Raw genomic sequence first — 23,775 nt, forward strand, 5'->3', positions numbered from 1 at the left:
ACTATTTATAACATCAAGCTATCCTTCTGGCCTCTTCTTTTGGTAATGGGAAGAATTTACTAAATTTACCCCCCGGTGTTACGTGAGGAAGTGAGGAAACAACTCCTCTGAGTCTGCGAGTCGTTTCCTCTAGTTTGCTATAATTAGCTGGGTTTGTTGTCCTTGATTGTAGACAAAATATGTTGCAGATTGTCAGACTGACCAGCACCTTAAAGTTTTAGGCTGATCTTCAGTGTCACAGTAACATCCCGGCACAACAGTAAACTGGGGTTGGTACAATGCATAATCCTCAAACAAAAATCATCGGCACCGATTTAAACAAGATAAAGTATTAACACTGTATCAACATTTACCGGTTCATATAACTACACAGGCACATACAACACTGCAGGCAGGCGGTATCCCTCAAGTAGCAGTGTAAGTATCATGCATGATTACACATCCAGAATCCATGGGTGATTTCTATTATCCACAGCTCTAAAATCAGCTTTTAAATATGCCCCTTTCCTTAGCTGGTTGTCATACTGGCCCAATCCGGCCTTGGCAGGGGTATTATAGGCATTGTGAGCTAAATAGAGTGAGAAAAAATACCCAAGGTTGGGTGGGCATTGTTTCTATAGGACACACACACACAATGACCAAGGCTGAGAAAGTACTGTTTTCTTTGCGTTAGATAGAGAAAGGAAACAACAGGTGCATTATACAAAGAAACAGACAAACCCTTTCATGGATTATCAAGTTTGAGATAAACAAACAGTGTTATTGATTTTCCATGTCCAATAAAAGAGTAAACAAGAGCTGTCTTAACATGTGAGTATTTTTATTTTATAAAACTAGTTACATTTAATGCAGGTTAATTGATACGCTTTCAACAAAATACTGTTAGTGGTACGCATTAAGAAACTGTACAAATATGACTCTACAGAAACATTATTCTGATGTATCTATGAGAACTGCCTCCTTAGCAGGCATTAAATATGCCAACACAATAAAAAAAAAAAAGAGAATAAAAAAAGAAAGAAAGAGAACATTTGCAAATTCCATTATCTAAAAATTCCAGATGTCATTTCCTGCAATACAGGAAGTGGGTGGAGTGCTCCTCAGGAAGTAGGCGTGTCCTCGTGTCTTAACTTCCCAGGCCCTTTTACTCGCTGAGTAAACATTAAAGCATTCCCCGGGCTGCCTCAAGAAGGCTACACTTACAAACATATCAAACAACCTTCTTCTTCCCTGTTTCCCTTTACAATATCCCAACATGTTTTCATTGTTCTTAAAGTGTAATACCTGCAGAAGATATACAGTGACTGTACAGTGAAAGACTCAGGGTTAAGTCGGGGGTGAGGGGGGTCAGACAGGTGGTGTGCTGTAGCGGATCTCCATGTTATATTTGTCAGGCGTCTTGGGCAGCGGAGGCTTCTTCCGCATGTTGTGCTTCAAGATCACCTCCTCGTTGGCATAGATGGGGGTGTCTGTGTCGTCAGAGTGGTAGCCGGACTGGTATCCGCTCGTCTGATTGGATGACTCAGAGGCTAGAGACTCTTTACTCTTACAGCGCAGCAGCTGGCTGAGGAGGGAAAACAGGAAAGGGATGTCCAGTATATTTAAAATGACAGCTTAAGAAATGTATGGTTTAAAGACAGATATGATATTCTATAATAGACATGCTGATGTGTAAACTCTCACCTGAAGTTTGGCGTGGTTGCCAGCTGTTGATTCAAACCCTTTACCTCCTCTGGTGAGAAGCCCCCACTGTCTGTGTGACCCTCCTGTAGACACACAGTTTGATTTGTAAAGTGAGGCTGCAATTTCTAGAGTTCTACTCTGTTGCATTGAACTCATTTGTATAATATTAATGTTCTCTTAAAATGTGTGTGTAGGGAAATGTAAGCATAGTTAGAAAAGAAAGAAGAAGAAAACTGACATTTCTTAGGAGACTCTGGACTCTGGATTTAGGAGACTCACTCAACTTGTGTTTTAATACAAATATTTTACTCCCACTCATTAATCAAATCTGACGCTACATGAGAATTATGATCTAGTGTTGATTTTGACACTCACCATGACACTGCTTTGTGCCACCGGGACGTCGTCAAACGTTTTGAGACTCAGGGGCCGACTGCACAGAGGAGATAAGTTATAAACAAGATTCACAAGGGAATATTTGAACTTTTTGAAGTGAAAAGGGAGAGTTTATTTATTATGCTGACCCAAAGGATGGTGGGTTGTCATAGTGGAGCTGAGCCTCCAGGATTTCTCCACTTTGGGGCCTGCTGTAGGGACTCCTGGGGTCAGGTGTCACTGGAGATCCTTCTGCCTCACTTCCTACTGTCAGAGGGATGTAGTCCTTCCCATCCTGGAGACAAAGAGAACTCTAATGATATCAACTCAAATACACACTTGATCATTTAATCCACACAAATGAGAATATGAACAGTAAAATGACCAATTAGAAATTTAATGTTTTACTTTTCCTGACGCAGTAATTTCACTTTCCACCGTTGCAACTACAGTTTTCATTGGCCCGTTTTTTAACTTCTATTTTAACTTGCGCTAATGACTTCCTGAATTTCCCAGAATGACTTGGCAACGCTCAACGAATGGGTGTTAGCTTGTTTCAATGTGTTACTCTGGTGCACAGGGAACACTGACATCCATAACAATGTCATCGCTTGTGTGCCTTTAAACAAAGTTGCATTGTGGACTATTGAGCCTGCTGTCAGAGCAGAAACTGATCAATTTACATCCCATGACTGTTGAATGTTAAAAAACCTTCAGTTGTCTTTTATGTGCCTGACAACTGACAATATTGAAGAGAAATTAAATGTGTTATGGACCCAGCAGACAAACCTGGTAAGCGCTGGCCTGCAGCAGGTTGCCCATATGTTCGACCAGCTCTGCAAATGTTGGCCTGTCTGTTGGACGATCGAGCCAGCAGTCCAACATGGTCTGGTATCTATGAACATGAACAAAATTGGAAAACGGTAAAACAATTAAGGGATTTAGAATTCTGTTTGAAATGGCATCAAGTAAAGTTGCGACTCACATCTCAGTGGTGGCGTATTCTGGGGGTCGCATCCTGGTGCCCTCCTTAAGCCTCCTGCAGAACAACTCGTCGATGCAAACACCAGGATAGGGAGAAGCCCCTGCAGGGGGTAAGACAGAGTTCAGTTCAATGTTCAGTTTTGTGAATAAAAGAATGTTAGAAACTATTTCCTATTTTATTTATTAAACTATTTATTGGAATTTGGCAGAAATTAGTAGACTGTATATCTGTTTATTTATCATGATACTCAACAACATTATTGCATATCAGATATTTTTCTCATATTATGTGGACTCAGTCTACTGTTAAATGTCTTACCTAGAGAAAAGATCTCCCAGAGCAGAACCCCAAAGGACCAGACATCGCTTTGTGTGGTGTACACCCGGTCGAAGATGGTCTCCGGAGCCATCCACTTCAGAGGGAGACGTGCCTGTCACAAGAATGAGTGTTGGTTTTTATTGCTTACAGAACTTAATTGTTTGATTGATCATCTATGTGTACGTTTGGGGAACTCACATCTCCCTTGCGGACATAGTCAGGGTCTTTGTAGACATCTCTAGCGAGGCCAAAGTCGCAGATCTTCACCACATTGTTCTCTGAAAGCAGGATGTTTCTGGCAGCTAGATCTCTGTGGATACACTACGGAGCACAGAGGAATTCACGTCAACAAGCAAAGACAGATTGTTATCTCATTTTGTCTGTGTACACGGGTACAAACAGATCTCTGAATAAATATAGGCTCACCTTGCGGGAGGACAGAAACTCCATGCCTTTAGCCACCTGGAAGCTGTAGCATATCAGGTCCTCCATTGTCAGATGTTGATCATCTGAGCTCTCTGTGGCCACATGATGCATTTTATAAACATTAATGTGAGCCCTGAACAAAATTACACATCAACAACCAATGCATTTGAGCAAAAAGTGAACATTGTGCCACTTCAAGTTGTCTTCCCCACCTTCCTGAGTGTCCATGTTGCTGCCTGATGTCCTGTCTGCAGCTCTGGAGCAGACAGCCGTCCCTGTGCAGATGTCAAGCTGGGCAATCTTCCCCAGGCCCAGATCCCCTTCGGTCACATCCTCCTCTGCTGAGGCCCACTTCTGGCTATCCACCCGCTTCCTCTGTTGACCAAGAGATAAACACACAGAATAGAAATACAATCATTTGTAGTCATGTTGCATCACAATATCAGTAAAAAGCAACATGGGGTGATAACAGAGTGCACTTCTCTGTAAATGTCTGTGGTTTGGATGTGACTACGCAGAGATCTATGGTGCGTGAAACCACACTGAGGGTTGGCTGTAGTTTTCTGGCTGCATATTGGTTACGCATCATTTACCTTGTAGGGGCTGTACTCTCCTCGCTTGCTCTTCAGGTAGCTGGAGAGGTTCCCGTGTTTACAGTACTCCACAATCACCATCAGAGGCCCTACAGAAAGAGAGGAGGAGCAAAGAGTTACAAGGCAGCTCATTACTTTATATTGCAGGACCACAGAGGACATCTAGAGGCTGATTTAAAATGAAGTGTGAGGCACATTATAGAAAAACGAAAATAAATACTAGCCACCCCAGGTTGACACGGATAGTTATAATTAGGTTAGGGGGCACTTGTTCACTAGCCCTCATAAAGCAGTGGATTGCCCAGGAACATTGCATGCTCTAAAAATAAATGGGGGAAAAGTAAATAGGACTGTCTCCATGTTAGAGTACAGGTATGTGTTTTCTATAATGACTCACCTCCAGGCTTTGTACAGGCTCCCAGCAGGTTGACTACGTTGAGATGATGTCCAATATGAATGAGAATTTTCAGCTCTGACATCAAGGCACGGTACTCACTCGACGTGGCTCCCTCTGAAGCACAGAAAAATAAATGTAACTGCGTGTTTGAACATTTTCACCGGCCGTATTTTCTTGGTGCATGTGTTTGGCTGCAGTGAAAAGAAGGATGAAAACTAACCCTTAAGCATCTTGACTGCTACAGTGGTGCACGTGGTAGCTTTCTCGATGCCAAAGGCAGCTGCTTCGACCACCTGACCAAACGCTCCTCTTCCCAGTGGGTCACCTTTAATACAAAACATTTTTCATGACAGACTTGCTAATCTACGCTTCTTGGAAATAGTCATGTTCATTTGATTAGATTTGAACTATGTAAAGCTATGAGCTAGCTGGAACATTTATTAGTCCAGCACTTTCTACCAACTATAAATTGAACTGCCATGAAATGGGTCACTTCAGGACGTTTTGTAATATTTCAGTGATCCTTTCACTTTTCATCTAGGCCATCAACAGTTCAAACACTTTGCTCCTTCAGTGACAGGCTGCTGCACCTGCGGTGTCTCACAGAGAGATACTGCAGGTCCTTCCTTCCTACAGCCGTCAGACTTTACAACCAGCATGGCCCCTGGTAGACCCCTCATACATGCAAAAAAAACAACCAAAACTGACTAATTGACTAGTGCAATAACAATTTATGTGCAATATATAAACATAAATATGCCATTATCAATAACTGTGCAATATTTACATGGCTGCTATATCTCCTTCAGTATGTGTATTTTGTAAATTGTGTGTTTTTCTTTATCTTCATATTTTTTAAATGCATATTTTCTTTTGTAAAGCTGTGTTTGGCTCTGTTGCTGCTGTAATACATACAACACAATTTCCCCTCTGTGGGACCAATAAAGGCATTCTGATTCTGATTGGTTTATGACTACATATCTGCAAAACCTCACATTACATTTCCATCATCCTGTGCTGTCGTTTTACTGATAATTAGGAAATATTAGCACGGCGAAAACTATCTTAGCTGGGACTCGTAAGGGCATGGTGTCTTGTTGAACAATACTCAAGCGTTTTCATGTTGTAAAGTTGAAGCAGTGTCTCCTTACACACTATGTCACCTGGATGCCTGCAGTATTCTCACCTAGCTTCAGCCTGTCCCGAGGAAACTCCCATTTGTTAGCATCATACGTTAGCCTTTCACACTGCTCGTCCATGGGCATGTCCTCAGAGTCCAGGATCATGGACAGGTAGCCCGTCTTTAGATCCCCACCACTTGGCTAAAACAGAGTGAGAATATTTGTCACTTAACGAGCCTCTATTTCGACAAGATAAATTGTACAGCATTTGTCCAGTCCTTCTGGTTCCCCTCCAGTAAAAGGGGCCCAATCAGTGCTGTGGGTGTACGTGACTTGTGAGAGCAGAGTGGCCCTGTTGTTCCTAGATACAAAGGAGAGCAGCGACTGAGAGCCAAACCAGTCACTTCTAATCAGTCAGACACCACCACAGAGTGTGTGCTTGTGTATGTGTGTGTGTTATAGCTGTTTTTCTTTATTCAGTATCGGCTTCCCTGTGTAACTGGAGGGAAAATCCAAGGAAGGAAAAGTGTGGCAAAGGGAGGATGAGGATGAGGATGAGGATGAGGAAGAGGATGGGGATGAGGAAGTTCTTACTCTCTTTCTTCCACGGATGACAAAGACGATCAGTAACCAGAAGAACATGGCGATGACCACTGACCCAATTGGAACAATCAGTTCCACATTAGTCTTTTCCTCTGCACCTAGAATAAACACAATCATATGAAGGAGTGTTCACAAACAACCCTATAATGAAATGAGCCAACAAACCATACATCTTATCCAGTGTTGTGCGTGAACGAGTTCAAAAGAACGCGTTCATTGAACACGCTCATTTTTTCGTGAACGTTGAACTGAACGCAACACATTTTTCAATAAAGAACTTGAACGTGAATTCGTTCACATTATGTGTCATGAACGGCAGACATCACTGTAAATGAACGTTGGCATTTGTTTTCCATTGAAAACTGAGTGACATCTGTTTTCTCTTTTGAAACGCAACGAGAGAGAAAGTTCCTCCCTCCTGTAGGTGCCGCTTAAATCATGTATCAACGCAGAAATAGTTTTGGCACTGTATGCGCAATGCATTGCTGAGGCTGAGAATAGTTGAGTTGAATAGTTGAAACGTACTGGCTTCCGCACGACGTTACCCATGATGAATTGCAGCAGAGCGGTTTAGGCATAGCAACGCCGAGAGCGCGGAGGGCTGGAGGCTCGAGAGAGAGAGAGATACAGAGACCAATGACGAGAGTGAGAGAAAGCGCTGCGATTTAAAAAAAACAAACAAGATGGCTAGTGGAAGTGATGGCACGGAGACGGACTCCGATTCTCCTCACGAACATTTAAAACAATTTTACACTCTTGCAAACCAAGACCCCGACGGCAAAAATCTTTCCTTCCTGTGTAAGATGTGTCCACCTGCGCAGCAAAAACAAGTTAGGACATCGACAACGTCCTTCTCGAATTTGAAACGGCACATTGAATTAAAACATCCATCCAGTGTGAATGCAATTCAAGAGTTTTGCTCATTTCATACACACACATAGGTATATATAATATCATATATATCAAATAATATATTCATATTTCATATTATATATTCTTTATTTAATTGAATGCTAGTAGATTTCATTGCACTAAGTATAGCACTGGTCTATCTTGTCTGTATTGCTACAAGTTTCAGCACCTGTTAAGAAACCCACAATAGCAGTGTTATGAGCAAATGTCTACAATGAACAGTTTCAAAGAACGTAGCCTATAGTGATTTCTAGCTCGTAGTGTGAAAAAAAGTATTTATTTGAATATCTCACGAAAAAAGTGAAATGAACTGAACTTTGAACTAGTTCAGAATTAAAATTGTGAACTTTGAACGTGAACTGTTCACTTTGAGCATGTATGAACTGAACTTGAACTAGTTCAGAAAAGCTGTGAACTGGCACAACACTGATCTTATCTGACAAATGTGGGAAAAACGTGGGACAGTCATTGAGGAATGTCCATTATATAAGTTGCGTAAAGTTCAGACAGGTTTGTCATTGTCTTTGGCATGAACACATGTGTATGTGTGTATCCGTGCTTGGGTTGGAGGAAGGAAACAGTTGGAATCTGGACTGTAAGCAAGCTGATATTTTATCTAGTCATAATAAATTACTAGGACACACATTACTGCCAAAGACAACTTGGACAAGGCCTATTAGAGACATAATGTGTAACTAAATGCTGTAATGAACCGTTTCTCTCTGCAACCATTCAGCTTAGGGATTTTATAACCGAAATATTGCTAAAGGGAGTGAGGGAGTGAGCATAAATGTTCATTCTTTAACTTTTTTCTTATCCCGGGATAAATTATTACCTTGTGAAATGCATTTAAAAATATAGATGCAATAAAAAAGTTGGCTATCATTTTGAAGAAAGATGGATAACCACCCCTTGCTGTTTAACACAGGCAGAGCGTAATTGTGTAAGTGTAAATGTCAGGCATATATAAGATTTGATGTTCAAAAGGTTCTCTTTAAATTCCTCGCTCTCCCTCATTGTTGTTCTCCCTCATATTCAGAGATTTTCTTGTTAGCGGCGTCCTCTACCCTCCTTTGTCTACAAGGCTGGCTCCAAGACCAAGAGCTGAAGTAACTGGGTCTACATTCTGCTGGCGGGGTCCAGGTCACGTAGGCCCTGGTTCTAGTTTTGATATTTGTTTGTTTGTTGCTGTGTCTCTGAGCTCAGGACAGCAAAGGGTGGATTGGAAAGCTGGGGCAGGGCTGGCCTCTCCCTTTGTCCTGCAGACTCCTCATTGTTTTGGATTTAGAAACTCCCAGGAGGATGTGTGCTAACTGGGCCAACTTCCTGTCATGCGGAAGTAAAGTTATTCTTACTCTATATCTTTGATATAAAAAAAATGTGTATGTGTGATGTGAACTGGTGCTGCCTTTAGGCCAGATATAAATAAATAGTCTTTGAGAGAATTGTGAGTTTTTCTCAAGAAGTTAAGGCTTAAGTCTTGCATAAACTAAACAATATATTCTTTATTAACAGCGACAAATGGATTACTGAACGGGCCTAATGGGCACGGGCTCAGTGGGCCTCTGTGCCAGAGCGTCTGTTTAAGTGAATGTTAAAATGAATGGAAAGTAAATTTACCCATAATCTACTCCCAATTGCTACAAGAAGAAACAAATAGCCTAAGAAGAACAAAAAACAACTACAAGTAGACACAATACCACCAACAAGAGAGAAAACAACTAAAAGGCGGACACAGAATGATGCCAAAGTAACATGAAATGATGATTATTTTTAGTCTCAGGGTCTTGCAACACAAAATAACTGCAAATATACAAATAATTTGTCTTTTAATCTTTTACCATCAGCATTATTTCACTTATGATTCAGGGAGGGACCAACCTTCAGTCGTCAAGTAGGCCTGCGAGGAGTCACAGCCACGGCTGTTACAGGCAGTGCAGCTGTACAAACCGCTGTCCTCCTTCTTCACGCGCTGAATCGTCAGAAGGTGGTTGTGCTGACTCAGAATCACGCCTGAAAGAAATCCAAACTCTTCTTTAATAGCTGTTGCATCTCATCGACTGAGTGAGTGTTCATTGACAAGCACTGCACCCCCTCACCTGAGCCCTCCACCACAGTGTGGTTGTTTTTGGTCCACACCACCACTGGCCTCGGCATCCCAGCAGCGTCACAGAGGAGATTGACCGTAGCACTCACATTCACTTTTTGATCTGTGATATTATTTAAGATCCTTGCAGCCTCAAGACCTGAAATGAATTCAATTAAGTCAATTAATTTCAGAAACAAATAAAAAACTATAAAGATCAGGTATTGTTTACATGTTTAAGTTATTACCACTCAAAATGTTTTAAATATTAAGAAACAATAAAATGATAATCAAATGCCCAGCTTGTAAAAGGGAGAGATAAAAGAGTAATTTTAATTGTATATCTTTGTAGATTCTTTATCATATACTGGTCTTGTCTAAAGATAGGAATAATAGTGTAACAGCAATGAAAACAACAACATAATCTCACTCTACAGGTATTAAGCACCACGTCAAATACAATGACAATACAGTAGTTTATACACCTTTGATAGAAAGACGGCGGAGCAGGCAGGATTTTTCCCGAGTCTTGATGTTTACCACCTGACAGGCATAGAGACCCTCATCCTGAAGGGAGGCGTTGGGCAGCGACAGCTCCAGGGTCACGTTGGCGCCCTCCAGGCTGGACAGCACTACAGGTGACTTAGGCCTCCGCTACAGAGCAAGGGAGTGAAATGTACTACAAGTATTAAGATATTTCACTTGATGAAAGTGCCTTTTAAAGACGCAGGTGGTAAAGGCTGAACTACTTTAATCGCTGCTGGTTGGTCAACTGTTTACTCAGATATCATAATTTATTAGCTGATTATATTTTGTATCAACAATCTGATTCTGCAAAGTAAAATAATAGGTCAAATAAAAAAGTATAAAGTACCTCTGATTGGATCATTTCAATAGGAATATCATCAAATCAGAGATACAGGGTGCATGATTTAATAAGACTGAAGTACTCTTTTGTGCATCAGTTAATCCCACTTTGATCTCAAATCAAATGTACGATAGAGTCTCAAACTCAATTGTTTTAGGTGTATTAAATGTCTGTTTCCTTGTTTCTTTATTCAATATTCAATATTTGTTCTTGTTGATGTTGCAAATGAAGCTGCTTTGATGCAAGAAACATTTGACTTGATTTGATGATTTAAGTATTAATGTATAATATCTTATAAAGTGGGAGTAAAGTACCTCAAAATTGTTCCTTAGTACAGTCACATTCCACCAGGGGCGACAGGGCTGCACCGACGCAATCTGTTCCAACTCTGAGATGTTGCTCACACTGAACCAGGTCAGGTTTCTGTAGATCAGCTTGTCGGCCTTACAGCGCAGAACCACGTCATCCTCCTCTAAGGGCTCGTTGGAGGGAGACACACTCACCTCAAGGCCACCTGCAGCAAACAGATCGAAATGAGAGCAAGAATGAAAGCAGCATTATTATGTCTTGTCAGGATTTCAGAAAGCTAACGTGAAAGCACCGCACTTACGAGTGACGTGGAAAAAGATGATGCGAGAATCCTTTCCTATTTTGTTGGCAGTTATGCATCTGTAGAGGGCATGAGCCTCTGCTTTCTGGATTTTCAAAGAGCTCACAATCTTCTAGAAAAATGCATTTACTTGTTAATATTTGCACAATAAATATATTCAAAATGCAACATGTCTTTTTTAAGTGACGGGACTCTAATGGTGGTTGACAGAAGGAAGGAGAGGGTGTAATCCTGTGGAATTATTTACCTTTGGGGCATGCTCAGCATCAATTCGTTCCACTGGGTGGTAACCGGTGCTATTGCTGATGTCTCTCCAACCTTTACACTCCGCTAGTGGTAACTCAGACTTCATCAGCCCTGGCCTGTTGGACAAAATTAAATAGAAATCAGGTGAAACTTACATATCTTGCTATGAAATCAAATTTGACTGACAATGTAGGAGTGTTACACTTCTGCAGATGATGCTCGCTGGCTTTGACACACCAACACACATTAAAAGACCTACAGATGGAGAAATAACACTTAAAGTCATAGGTTTCATTCATCAAAGAGTTTCTTTCGTACCAGAGTGTAGGAATACTCTGTTACAAGTAAAAGACCTGCATTCAAAAGGTTACTCAAGTAAAAGTAAAAAAGTATTAGCATCAAAAAATACTTAAAATACCAAAAGTAAAAGTACTTAATATGCCGATTAGCCCATTTCAGAATTATACATATGATTTATTTTGATTATAATTATTGACATTGTTAAAGCTGGTAAAGGTGCAGCTAGTTTTAATGAGTTTGTATACTGCAGGGTAGCTTGTGAATTTACTCCAGGTGCAACTAAACTGTTTATATTTCACATAATTTATCCAAATCTGCAAAGTAACTAAAGGTATTAAATACATGTAGTGGACTAAAAGTACACAATTCACCTCTGAATTTCCGTGAATTAGAAGTACCAAGTAGCATAAAATTGAAATACTCTGGTAAGGTACAAGTACTTCAGAATTTGACTTGCGAAAATCTACTCAGTTACTTTACACCAGTGGTTTTTGTAATTGACTTATTCTTGGTTGAGGGAAATCTGTCAATCCATATTTTTTTTAAACAGGATAACTACATAGTTGGTCAATTGTAAAATTAGGTAAAAGATAATGGGGGAAAGAATTTATGCAAGAAGAGAGGCAGCTTCAGCAGGAAGTAACCCTTTTTTGGACAGAGAGCACGACAGCAAAACAGGAAACATAATGCAGGACTGAGGAAGTGCTTGTATGTGTAGGCAGGAGATAAGGGACCTGCTGATGGTCTTCTCAGGCCAAAGCCGGCTCTCACACACACCTCCTCCATTCTATCAACACTCGTCAATTCACAACATACTTGAGGAAGCTGTTGTGTAACCACCATGCCCTCCTCTCAGTACATTACACAGAGAAACTAAAACTAAACTGCTCAAACAAAAAGGCCAAAAATATCTGGTTTTAGAAAATCAGTAAACACAATCTGAGACTGAATAATTGATGTCATTCTAAAAATGACACATTGTGAAGAGCATGAATCACATCCGCTGATCTGCATAAGGTCAGAGTGCAGGCTCATTGTCTCTTCTCTTGTTTTTGCCAACATCACGAAAGCAGCTATTTCTCTCCAAAATCAACAACCTGTTGACAATGAGTGACTGAAGGCATGTGAACGCAGCATGCATACACAAAGAGAAGCCCCTTCATTTTCTCTCTGTGTCTCTGTCTGACACACACATACACATTGATTGATGTGACTTACAGAAAGGCCTCTGGACAGTCCTCTTTGGACATCCACTGCCACTGGATGTGTGTAGGTGTGGGAAATCCACGGGCGGTGCACCTTAGGGTGGGGCTGCTGCCGTACAGGTACACATCAGTGTCCACTGCCACCTCCTTCTCAATGATACGAGGAGGCACTGTAGAAGTAATCAACACAAGTTATCACCACTCTTCTCTCTTGACCAACAGCGTCAGGCAGCTTTAGTTCAATAATAAAGGTTAAAAAAAAAAGACATAACATGCCGTTGACCAGCAGCTGGAAAGAGAGTCTCCGTTCCTCTTTAGTTATCTTATTAATCAGGACGATTGTATAATTCCCAGCATCCATTTCTGTGACTTTGTGGAAGATGAGGGCTTCACTTCTCAGCTTTATTCTGTAGTCATCTTTCAGTGGTCGGCCATTTTTTAAGCTGGGCAGACAGTGGGAAGTGGTGTTAGAAAAGTAATGTGTGGCATAGGGTATCGAGATCAGCATGATAACAAGGTAAAAATAGTTATCTTCAAAGTTATCTTCAGCACATGGAATATAACTTTTACTACACATTTAGCGATGTAAGTTAAACGAATAAATGTTAAAAACTGCTGCTAAGATCATTTTTTCTTGTACTGTGAACATACCATTTCAATTCGGGGTCTGGGTAGGCTGTGTACTTGACAGGAATAGATGTTTGATCTCCCACATTTACCTCCCAAACCTTCCTCCATGGCTCTTTTATATCAATAAAAGGCTTTTCTGAAAACACAACAGAAATCATAAACTTATGTGACTGATGCAGCAATCGTGGCAATATGGTTACAGTGAAAACGTTTTAAGGTTGTTATATATTTTATCAAGGGGAAGTAGCGGAAAAGGAAACACATTAAACAACTGATTGTTTTATTAACTGATTGAAGGTTGAAGAACAAGTATAAAGCTTTATTATTATTATTTACTCAATTATTCAACAATATTATCTATTAATTTATATTTTTGAATTCTCTGACAGACTTTTAATACTACTTTTCAGTTGCCGTGGAAAAAGTGACGCAAAATCTATGAAAACATGCACTGGAAGCCAATGTATTTCTGGTACACCTACCATAAACTGTGAGAAATGCTGAGGCACTTTTCTCCATCTGCCCACTGGACGCAGAGCAGGTGTATTCCCCGGCGTGATCCACGTTCACGTTATGTACTTCGAGTTTGTTGGACAGCTCCAGGGAGTTCCACAGCTTCTTCTTGTGGGGAGTCGCGTGCGGCTCACTCGAACCATTCACTGAGGACTGACACAAGAGAGACAACATGTTTTTACAACAGACGGATAATAATAATTGGGAAAACAAAGGATGGAAGATCTGTTTTGTGTTTTAAGAAGAGAAACAGACCAATATTAGCTTTATTGTCATAAATGTGTTTTTTTTTATCTGAGCAGGCTGAACTTTATAAACACCCTGGGTCACCTATGCACTTTGACCTGGAGTAGAGATAAACTGAAGGATTCCTGAAAGCAGGAAGTACGGAATACAAGGACAACAGGAAGTCAGATATCTCTGTCTATCCTCAGTGAGGTGTGAATTACACAGACTGCATGGTAAAACAGGCTGATTGGAAGCTGTCACATGGTACATCACTGTACACCAGAGCATTGACTAGAAGAGCATGAAAAGCCTTGTTCACTGACCAGCGCCTGACCAGAATGCGTCCAGTTGAACTCGATGCCCACATTGAGCTCAGTTTTGGCGGTGCAGAGGAGCTCCAGCTTCTCCCCCACAGACAGCCTCAGTTGCGTGGGGGTCAGGGTGAGTTCATAGATCTTGAATCCTGCGGAAAAGGGAGGGAAGACATGGCAGTCAGTCATTGTTCTCCTGAGACTACAGACTCTCTCTGCCCCTACACTCGCTCGATCAGTGCTCCACCAAGTCAATGTTTCATTTACTTACTGACACACACACACACACACACACACACACACACACACACACACACACACACACACACACACACACACACACACACACACACACACACACACACACACACACACACACACACACACACACACACACACACACACACACACACACACACACACACACACACACACACACACACACACCCTGCATAAAGACCTTGTCTTTCCACTAAGGTTTGATATTAAAACAGTTAATAAAATGCTCATACACCTCTTTCTCCGTCTTACCAACAACAGCAACAATGTAGAGAGGCGACTTAAATGTTTCGTTTCCAATCCGAGTCTGGCAGGACACGACGCCGGCGTAGCTGATCAGGTGACTGGGGACAGTGAAACCCGTCCTGGCGTCCCACAGGGAGTCCTTACCATCGGGATGAAGCTCCTTATTTGGATACTTCTGACAGACACAGAAGTTTACTGATTTCGAACATAAAATAAACCTAACAAATACAACAACACCAGCTCATTTTACACATGAGCAACTTTCCTGACTGTAAATAACATAATGTTACATTTCAAAATACCACATCAGGTCAATTTGCTCTGTAAACTTATATGAAATCTGTAGCACAGAGGGTTATTGATAATAGCTATTGAGAATGTATTATTTTTAGCAATGTTGCCTGAAACCCTATTAATTAAAGCCATTTTGTTTAAATTCTACTGGTTTAAAGAGGTCCTCTAAAGTTTTACACATAGGTTAGTTAACTCATCATGAGGTGTGCATGCCTCTGTGATCTATGACTCTAGAGGAGCTTTCTAAAGTCTAAATAAGTCCCTGGGGGTGTTTTGGCTTGGGGTTGAAAAAAAGTATTAAACAGAAAACCTGTGTCAAGAACTGGGGGCACGAGGTTAATAAACCTAGGCCTTAACCAGGGTCAAATTTTAATTAGCATTCAGTGTTTTATAAGTTTCACCGTACTAGGGTTAAAAAAAGAAACTCCTAATATTGCTTCAACTTTGACAACTTTATGATATGGCTTTCTTCCTACGAAATGTGCTCCAGCTTGCAAAACACTTCCAACATTTCCCAAAGAAATAAAAGAAGGGACACAACTCCTCCTTACAGTATGCAGCGTGACGTTAAGGTTCTCCACCGAGCCTCGGCATGGTATCACCACCCGCTCTCCCTCACGGATGAACACCACCTCGAATTCTTTGTCAGACGGCACAAATGGCACTTTGTAATCTAAAAGGAAATAAGCAAAAATCAGATATGTGTTAAAGTACATTTAAGAAGATAGTTAGAGTGAAATCACCACAACTCTGATCAAGGAGCTGGTCAAGGTAGGATTGACTTGAATTAAGATTGTAAGATGTTTGAATAAACACAATGCTATACAATACAGTAAAACAAATTAACAGGTCTTCAACAATACTGTGATGTTTTGGGGATTCAAGTGTTAACAGTTATAAAGTGTGCGGTAACATTACCAATCCCAATCCAATCCCTGGAATCTCATGAATCACCATGTTGCTTAAAATAATATACATACATTACTAGTAAATACATTTTACTCACTGTCTTGTGTTTATTTGCCCTAAAGTTCTTCTGTTTTCCTCAACATCATAACCAAACAAAGCACACTCATGCTCCTGCCATCACTTGAGCCACACTCCCAAAGGTTAAAAAACATTTTACCGTGAACAAACACATAAGCTGCTGCTGAAGTCTTGCCATCTTCCACTTTCAGGTCCCTGTACGAGCACTGGTACTGTCCCGTTTCATTTACAGTTGCGTTGGAAATCCGAAGAGTTGTGCAGAAGAGACCCGATCCACTGCAGTCACTGGTGGAGAAGCGAGTGCTGGTAGGAGGGGTAGCCCACCTCAGGTACTGCCGACCTCTGCAAGTCAAGAGAAAAAGACTGTCTGTATGGATCAACGGATTTATTTAAATCAGTAACGGTTTTTGTTGTACATACCTGCATGTCAGTTCAAGGTCGTCAGATTTGTTCATCCTGTGGTTGCCATAGATGTTCAGCGTTGGTGGGTCAGGCATAAACCTCAGTTCAATTGCTGGAGAATTAAACAACAAGTCAATCACAGCAAAGACTGACAACAAACAGTGATGAAATCAGTCCGTAAATCCCTTAAAAATAATGCACCATAGATTGTAAGAGGTTATTATTTTCACAAGGAAAGCACAATATGGTGTTAAAAAATGTTTTAATGGAAATTAAATCAATTAATGAGCACTTGGTATAAACTTGTAGTAAAATAAAGGGGTGGGTAACTGCTTTGTAACTGGCTCTTTGGCTACTCAGGTCCTTTTTTCCACTGCTGCAGAAAATGGCGGAACTGTGTCAAAACAGGAAGCAGGGGAAGATGGGCCGGGTCAGGTTGAATAGGCCGGCACAGTGTGGCCTAGGTGGAGTTCCTGTTTCTGAGGATACAGGCTGCCCACTACCTCCCTGTGAGGCCCTAAGGCTCACATTGTATTGTATGGAAAAAACAAGGCGGACCAAACAGTGAAATGTGCAATATTTTAACTTGATTTGAGTTCTATAAACATGCTAATTATTTTACTCTAGCAAATGTAAACTAGCATTATGACTGGTCGATTATTTACTATTTGTCAAAAATATTCACATTCCCATCATTTTTTTCGAACAAATCCCAGAACAGAAATCATCCGAGACAAACTGCAATACTTTTTCCTACTCTTCACATTCGTATTGTATCAGATGTATTTAGCTGTTATGGATTCACAATTAACTACATACATACAATGGACAGAGAATGTAAAATGATGTTTTAATATATATTATTGCCTCTATTACAAAGCTCCTTTAGTTTGTAATGTAATGTATTCTCTTACCAGCAACAAAAATGATTTTCAGGATAATGCCAAACAATGGAATGACTCCCTGAGCCATCATCCAACAGAAAACATGGACAGAGTCCTCATGAACAGCAAATAATACAAAAAAAAGTTCCCAGCAATAATAAAAGTCCTACACGTTCGGTGCTAATCCATTGAATTCTTCTGTTTTATATTCCACTCCAGATAAAGTCTGTACCGCCACAAAGTCATGAAAACCAGCAGGAGTAGCTCAGAGGTGATCAGCAGTGTGTGAAGTGTGGCTGTTTGTCCCAATGGAGCTGAAAATGCTGGTGAGGATGGAGAGACGCTTCAGCTGAGCAGCCTGCAGGGGAGGAGCGTCTCTCTCCCTGACTAAAATCTACCACATGGGAGAAACTTGTGGACCTGTTGCTGTTTGTTGTCAATCTCACTTTTGCAGAGATTTAAAGATTCTTGCTTGATTTAAAATCTCTAACTAAAGAAGATAATAACTAGGCAAAGTAGACATAATTTCAAAGGGATAATTATTATCAGTGGTGGAAGATATACTCACTTTAATTAGATCTTTATATGTGCAGAAATTATAACAATTTTCCTGCATTCACAGTTTAACTTGAGTAAAACAAAGCATTAGCATAACAAATATACTTAAAGTAGGTAAAAAGTAAAACATATTATGCATACTGTTGTACTTTATTATAATATATGATTTACTTTGGTTATAATTGGTTATGCATAAATGTGTTAATTCACAGTTGGACATAATCTTAATGACTTTTTATGCTGCTGGGTAATTGATTATATATTGTATTAATAACTAACTTAATATTTCAAATAAAAATAGGGGGAGTAAAAATCTCCATATTTTCTTCTGGAAGGTAGTAAGTAGCATTAAATTGCAGTAGTCACAGAAAGTACAAGTACCTTTTATCCCTACTTACGTACAATAGTTAAAGAAATGCTGGTTTCAACCATTGGTCATGTTTTAATACTACGTTATTAATTAAAGTATTTATTGTATATATATTCAAAAACTTGGTCTCTGACAGTTTATAACATTTTACATGTATTCTTTATAAAAAAAACACATTTTTTAAACCTTTCACTTTATGTAGAAATGGCCAACTTGGTTATTCACACCTCCAGATGATATTCCGCAATCATTAGAATGAATTCAGAGTCATGTTTGTGTCCACCTGGGGAATAAAGGTCCAATAATCACTCTTCTTTTAGCTATGATTTTTCTCCACCAACTCGTGAGGGGATATCTGGTTCAGCTGCTAAATGCTACTAATTGTGTTTGTCTAGTAAATGTAATACTTTTCTATTTAAACTTTGTTTACATACAGGCTCACAAATAGAAAATAGCACAACTCTGTGGGACAAAAGACTACAACAACGCCATATAGCCCCTCTAACATCTTTTTTAAGGCTTGGAAGTTAGACGAAAGTTATCACTAGCATTTCACCTGACGAGGAGTTGTGTTTTGGGGATGTTGGCATGGATTCAGCAGGGTGTAGTGATATGTTATGTTCTACATCCACATGTTTCCTGGCCTGGTCGCTTCTACAGGGACTCTCTGCCGTATAAACGCCCAACCTCCTCCAAACCAAAGCTTCCTGAAGGACACTCCACCCTTACTGCACCTCTGAAAAAGTTGGATACAGAATTTTTTTTCTTCTCCATTTTTCGCTTTGCTTTTGTCTTTTGTTTTCTCACATTTTACATGCAATGTAAATCACTTTGAACTCTGCACACCCAAAGACAAAGATATAATGTATATATATTTTACATATCTCTTATGCAAGTGACATCTGCATAATATTTCCAAAAGACTTAATACATTGCTATTTTATCCCGAAAAAAAAAACAAAGCTTAAAGACGAGTAAATACTGTTGGTAATTTCAGAGTCGTCACAATTAAAATGCTGATAATTGTCTAGCCAGTGTTTGTGTTTATGCACTGAGACCATTAGAGGGACTTCAAAGGTCAGTGTCCCTCAATTCAAAGAATGGGAACAAAGCACTCGAACGTTCAGAGAGAGAGACAAAGAGAGTGACAGAGAACGAGAGACTGATACAGAAAAGAGAGACAGCGAGAAAGAGACTCCTCTTAGTCTCTTTCTCTCTGTCTCTCAGTGTTGAAGCTAACCAATCAGGCTCCCATCAGCACTGATACAAAACACAAAACAAAAGTAATCAAATGCAGTTACTAGAATATGCATTTTACTTCAGTCAGGCCAAATATGTTTGAATTTGACTCCTGAGAACATAAGAAAATAAGAACATGTAAAGGATTAGTTCCACTTAGATTTAGGAATACACAGTTAGGAGCCTTTGGTCAGAGGTTAGCAGGAATGCTAAAACATGGAGCCTTTGTCAGATTCCACACAAGCATCCAGGAACATTTCGCCCTCAAGAAACAATGTAGAAATAGAGTCAACACTCCCTCTCTCTGTGTTTATCATTCATTTGTGCTATTTCCTCAGACTTTGTGCCGTTCTGTATACTGATTTAAATCAATGTGACACAAATCTTATTTTATGTTATCCTACAGAGCACATAAAGCAGCAGCAAGACTGTTTGGGGGCCTGATGAGGGTCCCGCTCTTGGCACAGTAAAAAATAAATGAGGACACTGAGGACAAGAAACAGGAAACAGTCCACACTTCCTCAGACAGGATACCATGCTCCTCTAAGAGGCATCCTGGAATCCAATGCCTCAAAGACTTTACCAAGTGTTTCATACAAACAGACTTCTTTTCCTTTGACACATTAATGCATTGCAAGAACACACACAGTGAGACTATGAGAGGAAAGCTCAGCACAAACTGGCAATGAATGAAGGGCAAAGGCCATGAGATCGGTCAACATCAGGTTTGGAAACATTTGAAGATCAAATTGTGAGGAAATTTGATTTCTTTGAACAATCACTTGCATGTAAAACAACAAGGCATAAAAAAGGTTCACAGCCTATCTTCCTTTTTACTTCTACTCCACTAAATCTCAGAAGGATATATTGCCCTTTTCACTCATTTATCTGTAGTTGTAGCCTACTTAAAATAATACATAGCCTCTAAAGACTTAACATACAAGAACATCTATAGTACGAAACATATGATGAACGTATAAAGGTACAATACAATGCTTCAGATTTAACTACCCTACCCTTTATAAAGTACCTTAAACGAATTTAAACCAATATAATTATAAAGCTATGTGCTATGTTTATATTGTGATACTGTGACTTGCTGATCAACAGCAACCAGCAACTGCAATTAATAATCTTTTAAGAGAAAATATGGTTCACTGGTTCTCACTTAGTTTGTTATTCGCCTTTTATGATAGTAGAATAATATGTTTCAGATTGGACTTTCAGTTAAAGCTGTTTGAATATGTAAGCACTGCCTTTTAGTAATTCTGATTATGTTAACTATTAGAATTTAATTTAAAAATAAGTTCAGCCGTAATCTGACAAATATATTACATCATTATCGTATTAAGTTGTATGTTTAAAGTGATGGTAATACAAGTTTAATCAGGCATCGTTCATGAAACATGGGCATGAACTTTTTTTCAATGAATAGCTACTTTGGTACAACTTACAGTTGTTTCTGTTTATATCTCGGTTTCAAACCAATATATTTAACAACACCTTATCTGTGAAACATATTGCATCTGGTCCATGCCTTCATTTTTCGGTCCACTTGGTTTGTATGAGATTCAGGTGCTGCCATCTGCTGTATCATCTTACCAGACTGTATACTCAGTCTGGTTGCAAGGTAAAATGCTCTTCTCGTAGACGATAAGTATATGGCATTTTACACAAGCTCGTGGCAAATAAGCACATTTTAACAATTAAATAATTCGGCTACCAAACATTTCCTGCCTTCGAAATCATCCGGAACTATGAGGCTTGCTATCCGACGGTGTCTTTTCGGTGTTGCACAAAACATTGCCCACACTGGTGTTGTTTCCGGTAAAGCTGCAGAAATGACTTGGAGCTTGTTTAGCTTTAGTTGTTCTGATGTTTTATGGTCTTTTCTGGCTTTATGTTTCCTTGTCGCTTTTTGTGCTCACAAAATCTCAGCATACCTGCCGAGAAAATGGGACACATACCGCCTTTACTTGTTATTTCAGGACCTTATTCGATACGGAAAGACAAAACAAACTCTCAAACGAGAAAACTGGCTGCGTGCGTTTGACGTCCCTAAAAGGTAAACATCTTGATATAATGCATTTCTAACGTGTATGCATCATAGATAGATATTATATTCAATATATTTTGATTTACATTGTTTTCAATTCAAATATGTAGATGTTAATTTACCTTTAACAACATAATAATCATGATTTATTATTTTTCTTTCAGGTGGTTCTCGCATTTCTATGCCATCTCTGTTGGCTGGAATGGTCTTCTTCTGGCCATCTACCTTAATTTTATATTTCAGCATCAGTCATTCCCATTATGGCTGACTGGAATATTAGAAATGTTGACAGGTGTACCGAGCACCGACAGTCAAGGTAGACACTCTTCAAGGTTTCAAGGTTTCAAGGTTTATAAAGCTAGAGTTTTCCTGTTTAATTCTTAGTGGTATTCATATTGTGTTTAGTCCCACAGCTGTCAACTGTGATGGTGCAGCTCCTGCTCTGCGTCCACTCCCTCAGGAGGCTGCTGGAGTGCCTGTTTGTCAGTGTTTTTTCTGATGGAGCCATACATTTGGTGCAGTATGTGTTTGGTGTGTGCTATTACATCATACTTGGGCTGACGGTGCTCTGCTTGGATCACCTGGGAAATGGTAAAACTGAAATCAGTGCTCCCTACATCTGCTATTCACTGATAATGTAATGTGGTATTTTAGTTCATTAGTTAATGGGGCCAGGCATAACACAACTAAATACAACAACAACAATTGTGCTGTCAACTAATTAACCAATACTTTTGAATGATGATATTGATTTTTGTGATGTTGTTTTTAAGGGACTGGATCCCTCCTCTCTCAGCTTGACTGGTTTCATGTGGTTGGTAGTGTACTTTTCATTTGGGCTTCTCTGATGCAACATCAGTCCATGGTCCTGCTGGTGGGGCTTCGCACTGGAAAGTCAGGTATGCTTCTTTCTTTTTTTAAAACCTTTTCTTGGTGTTTTGAGCCTTTCACAAAGAATGATGTACTATTCTTCTGGAGTTTTCCTATTCCACCAAAAACAATCAGATTTTGTCAGTAATTTTGCTACCTTAAAGCCAACCACTGCTAACTTCCTTCAGAAAGGAATGCTAAAACAAAAAATATTGCAAAGACCTACAGTTTTTTTAAACGAGGAAACGGTGAACATTTTATATGCATATTGTCAAAATGTGAGTAGTACCATAAACCCCTGATCTATCAGGTACATGGGGGACTAACGTATTTGTTTGTTGTCTTTTGTGGTGTATTTCAGGAACGGTGGAGACGCTGGCTCACAGAGTCCCAGAGGGAGGCTGGTTCGAGCTGGTGTCTTGTCCGCATTACTTTGCTGAGCTGTTGATCTACTTCTCTCTGAGCTTGGTTTTCGGAGGCCTGTCTCTTACGTGGTGGCTTGTTGTCCTGTATGTGCTTTTCAATCAAGCACTAGCAGCACAGCTTTGTCATGAACATTATATTAGCAAATATGATTCATACCCAAAGCATAGAAAAGCATTTATACCTTTTGTGCTGTGAAGATTTTTTCAATGGTGTGATCTTTCTTGCTTTCCTTTTTTTTGGAATTGTTAAATGCTAGAGAAATATCTGAGACATTGAAGATCTGAAGGTGTGGGAGTGAAACTCACCTCCCTCAGCCAACACGAGAACAATAAATGAAGTTGACTGGTGCTGTCAAGTGTGAATGTGAGGCATGGTACTGCTGCAGACAACTCATAATTTGAATCGTAATTACATTCATTGCAATGTAAGCGTTTGATGTAAATGAACCTTTGTTTGAACAAGTGTTCATGGGGACTTTAATTGTAAATGTGTACATAGCCTATGCATAATTTTTTATTGAAATATGTATATTAAAATAGTCACTACAGATTATTTAGACTTGGAAAGTTGTCAACGTTTTCTTGTATCATGCATATTCAACTTTATTAGCCAAGTACGCTAAGTGAACACATACACGGATTTGATTGTGGTTTTAGTCGCTCTTGATGTACATGGACAGAATATAAACAAACAGTTGAAATAAGGATGACAAAGGTACCACTGAAACATTAAAACACAAATATAGCTACATCTA

General features: G+C 39.8%; 2 protein-coding genes across 3 annotated transcripts; one reads left to right on the forward strand and one right to left on the reverse strand.

The window, feature by feature from the left end:
- Positions 1-799: 799 nt before the first annotated feature.
- Positions 800-17,802, reverse strand: kdr (kinase insert domain receptor (a type III receptor tyrosine kinase)). Of its 2 annotated transcripts, none has more exons than XM_063892125.1 (31): positions 17,533-17,802; positions 16,637-16,730; positions 16,356-16,558; positions 15,781-15,902; positions 14,942-15,107; positions 14,423-14,562; positions 13,841-14,024; positions 13,380-13,494; positions 13,005-13,171; positions 12,742-12,898; positions 11,225-11,339; positions 10,978-11,089; positions 10,682-10,881; positions 9,985-10,153; positions 9,513-9,659; positions 9,295-9,426; positions 6,493-6,599; positions 5,964-6,099; positions 4,998-5,102; positions 4,778-4,891; positions 4,381-4,469; positions 4,000-4,162; positions 3,788-3,879; positions 3,560-3,682; positions 3,362-3,473; positions 3,044-3,143; positions 2,848-2,953; positions 2,208-2,353; positions 2,059-2,116; positions 1,684-1,766; positions 800-1,564 (listed from the first exon to the last, which is right to left on the reverse strand). In XM_063892125.1, the coding sequence occupies exons 1-31, from the start codon at positions 17,591-17,593 to the stop codon at positions 1,348-1,350; spliced, it is 4,035 nt and encodes a 1,344-aa protein (XP_063748195.1). In that variant the 5' UTR covers positions 17,594-17,802; the 3' UTR covers positions 800-1,347. The 2 variants fall into 2 exon arrangements, with proteins under 2 accessions (XP_063748195.1, XP_063748194.1); XM_063892124.1 differs by having other exon boundaries at positions 14,942-15,110.
- Positions 17,803-21,469: 3,667 nt separating this feature from the next.
- On the forward strand, positions 21,470-23,587 carry srd5a3 (steroid 5 alpha-reductase 3). The gene is made up of 5 exons (XM_063890795.1): positions 21,470-21,734; positions 21,890-22,041; positions 22,131-22,316; positions 22,499-22,624; positions 22,957-23,587. Exons 1-5 carry the CDS (start codon positions 21,511-21,513, stop codon positions 23,214-23,216), a joined length of 948 nt encoding a protein of 315 aa, XP_063746865.1. The 5' UTR covers positions 21,470-21,510; the 3' UTR covers positions 23,217-23,587.
- The last annotated feature ends 188 nt before the right edge of the window (positions 23,588-23,775 follow it).

This window comes from Eleginops maclovinus, chromosome 9 (assembly GCF_036324505.1).
Source record: "Eleginops maclovinus isolate JMC-PN-2008 ecotype Puerto Natales chromosome 9, JC_Emac_rtc_rv5, whole genome shotgun sequence".
NCBI lineage: Eukaryota > Metazoa > Chordata > Actinopteri > Perciformes > Eleginopidae > Eleginops > Eleginops maclovinus.